The sequence below is a fragment of the Egretta garzetta genome, unplaced genomic scaffold, assembly GCF_000687185.1.
Source record: "Egretta garzetta isolate BGI_Z169 unplaced genomic scaffold, ASM68718v1 scaffold628, whole genome shotgun sequence".
NCBI lineage: Eukaryota > Metazoa > Chordata > Aves > Pelecaniformes > Ardeidae > Egretta > Egretta garzetta.
Genome location: NW_009260535.1, coordinates 293272 through 301903, shown reverse-complemented (window position 1 = coordinate 301903; position 8632 = coordinate 293272). Strand labels below are relative to the sequence as shown.

The window sequence follows — 8632 nt, the reverse complement described above, 5'->3', positions numbered from 1 at the left end:
GGGGTGCACCGTGTCCCCGCGGTGTGGGGAAGGAGCGGTCCCGGGGCTGTGGAAAGCGTTAATCCTGTTTTCTGACGGATTTGAGCGCGCCAGCACAGGCTGCCGCCATGTTCCTCCTCCCCCTCACGCCCAGCCGGGGCCTTTCAGCATCCCACAGCTTAAACTCAGCATGGCCCCCTGCCAGGCCTGCACCCCCTCGGCACAGCTGGGCTACGTCCGTGCTGTTCAAATCACTTGGCTTCCCGAAGGGGTGCATGGCATCCAGGCTGCCTTTTGGGAGTTGTCCCTGCCCAGGGAGAGGAGTCGTGGAGGGCCAAACCCGCACCTGTGTCACCGAAATTAGTTCTCATTCCTTCTAGTCTGGCAACCTTGGCAAACCGTTATTATCTTTTTGCTTCATCCCCTCCCGATTCTCCCCGTCCTTGAATAGGGTTCTAAATTCACTAAGTAACTATACTACAGACTTTAAGAAGAACAAAAAAATCCAAGCTAGACACTACTGACTTTTAACAAAGCAACCGCAAGCTAGACAATACTAATTTTAGCAAAGTAACAGCAAGCTAGACAATAAGGCCTAAATTTTATGCATGTAAGCCATTTTACATTTGGGGTCTTTTTGACCCTTAGGGTATCACCTGGAGCACTCAGAACATTTTAACAGGAGAAGTGATCGTGCTGGTTTATTATGTATAGAGTAGGTATGTTAGCTGTGAATTAGTGGTTTCTTTCCTATGTGGTCCTGACATAATTCCTCTCTTTTAAACACAGTTTTTACCTCTTTCTGAGGGACACAGCAAAAAGAAGCAGCAGGGGGAGTGCATCTAGGAAAAAGCAGTTGTGCAAAAGTCACTCCCAAATGTAAGAGAAAAAAAGAGTGCCAAGTCAATCACCATGGAGAGAAGAGTTTTTTGTATGTCTGTCCCTCGGTCTCTTTATCAACGGTACACAAGACAGGCCAGGCCGCGATTCAAGGGCAGGCAGCAGGATCCGAGAGTTTTTGTAAGCAGAAGTCAAGCAGAGAGAAATGCAGCCAGACGGTTTCTGTCTAAGCATGGTGTGGGAGAGAGAAGAAAGCCAGCCGGTGGGAGATAAAGAATGAGCCTGATGAGCTTAGAAAGGAAAATAATAGATTGAAGGCCAAGCAGGGCTGAAAGAGCTGGATCTGAAAGGCGGCAAGCTGCTGATGCGACTGCTGACTCAGATGCAGGTGCTGGGACCGAAGCGCTCTCTCTGGTTTCTCCTGCTGTGATATCCAAGCACTGTTTAGCAGGTTTCCTGAACTTAGCAAGGACCAGGGCCTTCCTCAGAGAATGAAGTTTGCCTCCGTGTGCCATGGGTCATCATCCTCTAGGAGAGCAACAGCAACTTTTTAACAGGGCTGTGTGTCAAGAGTGCCCCAGGGCACAGGCTGCAATGGGGCAGGAGTGCTGCTATCCTCCTCTTCTCACGAGTGGGGAACTAAGGCCAGGGGATTTATCCCGGGTCACAAAGTAGGATGTTAGGGTCTGGATATGAGCAGGGACAGGAACAAAACACTGTGATCCCAGTACATTTCTCCTGGGTGTTCCAAGGGAGATGGGAACGAAGAAATGAAGACTAAGGAAAGCTATAGCAAAAGCCAGTTCTTTCTTAGGAATAACGACCATAAAGCAGGAGAGTGGAGAAATGGGGAGTAAGGAATTGAAGTAGCCTTCAGAACATCTGGATTCAGCAGCATCTTTGATATCAACTTCTGTACAGGCAAGTCTGACTTGCCAGTGTTAAGACAAGCCTCTTTAGCCTCCTCTCTATTCATGAAGGGGAAAAGGAAGTCTTTATCAAGATTGTCTCTCTCTCACCTGTCTAAAGCTTATGTATTTTAGAGGAGGGACTGGGCTATTATGTGTATGTATGTTACTGTAATGCACAGCAATAAAAAAAGTCCGCCTGGTGAATCCCCATGCAAGGAGGACGGATGGTGTTTCCATACACCCCATCTGTAGTCTGAAGGGCCCAAGGACTACTGCCAATGGGTCTCTTAAAAAATACTCAGAAGCACGGGGTTGTTGGTGGGAGGCTGAAATTTGCCACCCATGTACCCACAAGTCTAGTGCAATATTCATGGATTTGTAACTCAGACTACCCTCCCACACCACTTCCTACACAGCTTTGTCATCATCTCCAGCATTTATCCAACTGACCAACAAACACCCCGATGAAGTAATACAAGCCGGGATTTTTTCCTTTCTTCCACCCCATCTATTGGCCCCAAAGGGCCAAATATTTGATACGGGTGTGTAGGAAAGGCTACTGCTAAGGAATGAGTTTAGCTGTTTTCACTTCATAGCAAGAGGAACTGTTTTGGACTGAAGAGTAGGTTTTACCTTCAGCCAGAACAAAGCAAAGAACTACAGGGTAAAGGATAAGCCATCACTGGGAACAGCTGCAGAATTTAAGACACAGCAGGTACCTTAATGCCTTAAACTTCAGGCATGTTCATTTATTTTTTTCCAGGGCTGCTAAGGCTTCACTTCTTTCTCTGAAGTCAACAGGAGCAGCAGGGAACTTTGGGAAGCATTATTCCCCTGACCTAGTCCCCGAGAGACCATCTTCAACAGCGGCTTAACAGAACAAAGAAGGAAACATCTCACTTAGAGCTGCCTCTTAGCCCATCTTATCAGAGAGTTGCAAGGGTAAGACCACATAAAGATTGCCATTGGGTAAAAGAACCTCTTTTGCGGCAACTTGCTGCTGATGATATCTGGTGCTTGAAGTAAAAATCGTTACCTTCTTTCACATCATCTCCTCTGTGGCTGGTGGGACACAAAATGACCGAAACAAAATGTTTTGTTCCTCTGACACGGAAGCTGTCTTTCTTTTTGCATTTGGCTTTGTGTGCTTTGGATAGGCCAGTTCCCTTTTTTGCTAATACCCATCTCTGGCTTTTCATGCATCAAGGATGTGTGTGTGATATCGGATAATGATGGGCATGTGGTAAATATGTTCCCTAAAACAGTATCACCAAGCAGTTTCTTCTCAGCATACTGCAAGTTTCTATTTTTGTTTCTAGTTAGAAAAGTTAACAGTCCCAGTTTTTTGTTTTGGTATTTTCTCCCATTCCTCTCTATTTTTTTACTTTATGGAAACATAAAACTTTGGCCTAACTGATCTGGTGAAATCCCTGTCATTTACACAGAGGGCGAGACGTTAGCAAAGCAGATCCCTCACTCAGAAATGCATCTCTTTGCAGAGTTGGCTGCATGCCTGCTTGAATGGGAGCATTTTTTCCTAAGCCTGTCTGGAGAGCTAGCGCTGAAGGCTCTGCTTTCGTGGCACTGCAGGCCTCTCTGCGGCCACAGATGAAGACATCTCGCCCTCTGGTGGGTAAAAACACAGCAGTATGAAAGCCTTGGTCTGCATGTTATATTAAGAAATAATAATTAGAATTATTAGTATGGTCATAATAGAAGGAAGAAGAGCGGATATTTTAGAGGACTGAAATTCACACTGAGTGTATATCCTGGGGGACGGGGTATGCACACGATCACACATGATCCTCCTGGTAAAGAGGGTTTAAACTAGTGATGATGGGGGAGAGTTACCAGCAGCCCTGCCACGGAGTGATGGCCAAGGTTGATGAGCAGAGGAGGAAAGGCTAGACCAAGGAACATGTACCTTGGTGGAAAAGGATCAGGTCAGGGAACATTTAAGCACGGGGTGTACCCACGTGTGCTGAAGGAATGAGCTGATGTCACTGCAAGGCCACTGACAATGATCTGAATGATCATGGCAACTGGGGGAAGTGCCTGAGGGCTGGAAGAAAGCAAATGCCACTCCTGTCTTCAAAAAAGGCAAGAAGGAAGACCCCCAGAACTACAGGCTGGTCAGCCCCACCTTGACCCCTGGGATGGTGATGAAGCAGATAATCATGGGAACCATTTCCGGGCATATGAAGGACAAGAAAGTCATCAGGAGTAGTCAGAATGGCTTGATAACCTTCTGTGATAAAACGACTGCCTTGGTAGATGAGAGCAGAGCAAAAGGTATTGTCTACCTTGGCTTCAGTAAGGCTTTTGATGCTGCCCCCCATAAGACCCTCACAGACAAGCTGTCGATGTATGGGCCAGATGAGCAGACACGGAGGTGACTGGGGGCCACCTGGCTGGAAAGAAGGTTTGCAGAAAAAGACCTGGGTGTCCTGGTGGATGCCAGGCTGAACGTAAGCCAGCAACATGCCCTCGCAGCAAAGGCGGCAAATGGTATCCTGGGCTCCATTAGACCGAGTATTGCCAGCAGGTCGAGGAGGGTGATCCTTGCCCTCTACTGAGCACTTGTGAGGCCACACCTGGAGTACTGCGTCCAGTCCTGAGCTCCGCAGTCCAAAACAGACATGGAGATACTGGAGAAAGTCCAGCAAAGGACCACCGAGATAATGAAGGGACTGGAGCATCTCAAAATGCCTATGATGAAAGGCTGAAAGAGCTGTGACTGTTCAGCCTGGAGGAGAGAAGGCTCAGGGCAGGGGATCTTATTAATGTATATAAATACCTGAAGGGAAGGTGCAAAGAGGAAGGAGCCAGGCTCTTCTCAGTGATGTCCTGTGCCAGGACCAGAGGCCATGGCCACACACGGAAACACAGGAGGGTCCTGGAACATCAGGAAAAACTTTTTTACTGTGAGGGTGACAGAGCACTGGCACGGGTTGCCCAGGGAAACGGCATCATCTCCATCCTTGGAGATATTCAAAAGCCATCTGGACATGGTCCTGGGCAACCAAGCTCTCAGTGGCCCTGCTTGAGCGGGGGGATTGGACTAGATGACCTCCAGAGGTCCCTTCCAAGCTCAACCATTCTGTGATTCTGCACAGCTATCAGCAAGAAGAACAGAAGCTCTAGCTTTATTTCAGGTGGGCTCACGTCTAACTGATTAATATATCCCTCTGTCTATCAATGGCTGTGTCTCTTCAGCTTAATTTTAAGCATGTGCTGAAATGTTTTGCTTGAATGGGCGCTTGTATTCACAGTGTGGCTGCTGATGCTGCACTGCTTTGGTGCCAGGCCACCTCTGATTGAAATTAAGGCAAATGGGACACCCAAGTACTTCTGTGGATGATGAACTTAAATCCCTCCCATCAGTGCCATGGCAGCCATTCTGCACTTCCCTTGTGAAAAGGGAATGAAAAGCCTATAGTTACTGTGAAACCTGGAAAGTGCTTTGAGATGCACAGATAAAACCACACCCTACTGTTCATTATTGTTATAATTATTATCCACTCTAATATACCCACTCTATAATTATTATCTATTTTTCTTCCTAATGACTCATAACCTTCTGTAGTTGTGCATTTGGGAATTTCACACCACACCAACCGTTTTGCTTTTGCAGATTTTTTTTTTTTTCACTAAGGTTTTTAAATAATGATCAGTACAGTACAAAGCTTAAAATGTTGTCAATGTTTTCAACAATACAAAGTCAGCAGATGGGAATTGGGAAGGGGATGGTTAATACGTAACACTCATGCCCTTCCCTGTTTCCCAGGGAAAAAATACAAACTCTATTGTACTCCTGTTTAGTAACAAACAGTGCTTAAAAATCATCTTGTCAGTAAAAGATGTAAATTGCAAGGCACATGAGGAACCTGTCCTTGCCTTGTTACATAAATCATTAGGCATAAATACAAATTTAAGGCACCTCTCTCCATCCTCCCCTTCTGCTCCGTACACCAAGCAAATCCTGTCAGTGGGTATCAGCTGTTAAGGGCATGCATGGACAGGCACACAGCAAAGCGGCTGCCTCTGAGCCCTGGGCTCCTTCAGGATGAATCCCAAAAAGGAATAGCATAAGGCACATTGGGATGAATTCTCAGTTGTCCTGTACAGATCCAGGTTGCAAGATCTGCAAAAATACTGTCTCAGGACTAGAGATTCCTGGGGAAGAGGGTTGCAACCTCAGTCCCTTCAGGATCTTGGATGTGCTTAACCTTTGGTGGTCAGCTCTTCACCAAACCCTGCTGCTGGTACACCCCTCCCAAACCGTGCCTCCTTGGAGGAACACCAGGATGGAAGGTGGTGTGCTCCACGCAGTGAGCTCAACGAGAAGGCCCTGAGAGGCTCTCAAACAAGCAGAGCATTTATCACAGCGGCACTTTTCCTCTCGCAGGACCCATCCCTGGTCTCCCCTAGATCAACAGCAGGGCTTTCAGGAGGGCATTGGCAGCCACTTTTCCAGTCCCGACCCAGCTGAGGTGCAGCAGACTGCACGGCATGTGGAGTCTGCCCAGGTGGGGTGCATAAGGCACAAGGATGAAGTTGGGGGATGAGGGAAAGAAATAAGCTGGTTGGAGGAAGAGGAGGACGGAGACAGGGATGAAGGAAGCTCCAGTGTTGGTGAGCCCCTTGTGACACAAGGGTGCATCCTCACAGCAGCAGCGATCTGTATTGCAATTCCCTGCTAAATCAACCCATCATAGTAACCAGGAGGTCAGCTCCAGGTCTGAGTGCAGGGCCACACAGGGACGTGAGTGGCTTCACCTGAGGGGTAACATGAGCATACATAAAAACACCACCACCGTCACACAACTGCTCCAGAAGGGGAAGTTTCACTTCCGCTGGACCAGGGAGGAGAAGACATATGACCAGAAATACCTCAGAAAAGACATGTCATCTATTTTCAAACCCTTAGAGAAGGAAACACCTGGGTGATCCCTTCCTTTGGTACCAGTATAACTCTGGGTAGCAGCAGAGCAGGGTTTGCTATTAGCAGCGATGCCCACTCCCTCTCAGTGTTAGCCCAGAAAGGAGCTCTGGACCAGCCTGGTTTACTCCCCTTCTTGCACAGGAGCCCACTGATACCATCCAGCCAGATTCACACTCGGTAGCTTATTCTGTTTTACCTACCACAAAAGCAAGGCAAAGTAAGCTATGAGAAAAAGCACCGCTCCCACTGGATGTCTTTCCCCAAGCTGGGAGGAGACCCACAAGCAAAGCCACAGAGACCGCAGAGGGAGGAGTCCATCTGTGCAGCTAAGCTAGCTGAGCAACCAGCTGCTGTTGCAAGGAGGAACTGCTGCTGGCCTCTGCTCTGGCCCTTGCCTGCAGGCAGCAGTGTTGACCAAGTGAAATGGCTGAAAGTTAAAACCAGCAGATAATTCCTGACATTTTTTCAGTAGGATTGGTCCTCTGCTAATCCATCTCCTGGCACTGGCTCACTCTGTGGTCAGATGAGCTTCTGTGCAAGGGAAGGGGAATGACGAGGTGTAAGTGGGACCATCCCCACTTGCCATTCCCCTGAGGCAAATTTACTGGTAGGTCAGCATGGCTGTACCATCAAAATACACGGTGGGAAATGAAGTAATTAATTTCTAAGCTGGACTGGATGTAAACCAGGAGGCCTAGAGTGACGAGAACGGGTGGACTAGATGACCTCCTGAAGGCTTTCCTACAATTTCTTCTCCTGTACTCAAAGCTTACTTCCCTCCCCCTATTTAATTTGTCGATAGAGCCATGAGCTTCAAATGTGTCCACAAAACACAGGACACAGCAAAGCACCTATTAATAGATCTGTTTTCAGACATGCTGTCGTCTGGCCCACCTTGCTCCTCCAGCAGCATAGCACTGTTTCCTTCAGGCTAATCGTGACCCAACTAGGAGACTCTGCAGATGAAAAAGCCAAAGGCAAAGCTTTTCTGGGTAATAAATCATGCACGCACACACATACACTCACATCTCAATAGTTAAAAAACAGATCAAGTGCAGAAATCAGTGCTTGTCACCACAAACCATATCCCCAACCCTAAACTCTGCCTGCTCAGAACCAGCAATCACAATTCATTTGCCCGCCCTTGGATTCAGTGAGACAAATCTGTGGCTGGAATAGATCCCATGGCTTCCTTGCTTTCAGCAAAGATTTACACCTCCTAGGAATTTGCCAGATGTCAAGGCATTTGAGGTTGCAGCTCTTGCACAGTTTATAGCTGGGAGGAGCCATGCCAGGGTTTACTATGGAAAGCAAGCAGTGGGTCAAACAGAAGGTGTCCAGGCTGCATGGGACCCTGTCTCTGCATTGGCTCTGAGCAGCCTGTCCTGCAAGTGCTACCAACTTCAGTGCAACAGTGTGGCTCCGTACCTGGTATTTCCCCCCAAGCAAGCTCAGAAGAGACTCATCTAGAGGGGACACAGTAAACCAACCCTTTCTACACCTTGGACGGGACTGACCCACGGACATTACGTGTCCCTGACTGCTATCTTTGCTACTCCACACAGGAATCACCAAGTCTCAAGGACAAACCTGTCCCAAAGTCACACAGGACCCTAATGCTGTCACCCTGCTCCTGCCTTTTCCTGTTCTACCTTCATCTAGTGCTGATAAAAACGTGCAAGATTCAGACTGGTCAGAGAAAAGCAACCCTGCAGTTTCAAGGTCAGCTTTCCCACGAGGCCCACCAAGGCATGCTTGGTGTCCTGAAAAGCACCATGAAGAGGGGGACAAAGACTACTTTACTCTCATAGCCTTTTGGCCATGACCACAGTAGGGCTGTTGGAGGCCCAGAGCCTTTCTCCTATCAGACAGGTCACACCCAAGTTACTCCACACGGCGTGGACAGCGTTGGAGGTCAGTCAGACTCCCTAGACAGATGATACAGAGTCAGCTGATG

General features: G+C 47.9%; 1 protein-coding gene across 1 annotated transcript in view; it reads right to left on the bottom strand.

The window, feature by feature from the left end:
* EFHC1 (EF-hand domain containing 1) overlaps nucleotides 1–3918 on the bottom strand; it is a 21461-nt gene extending 17543 nt beyond the window's left edge. Inside the window, exon 1 of the mRNA XM_009644603.1 lies at nucleotides 3874–3918. Coding sequence (XP_009642898.1) covers nucleotides 3874–3918 — 45 coding nt within the window. The remainder of the gene's footprint in view (nucleotides 1–3873) is intronic.
* Nucleotides 3919–8632: the final 4714 nt, after the last annotated feature.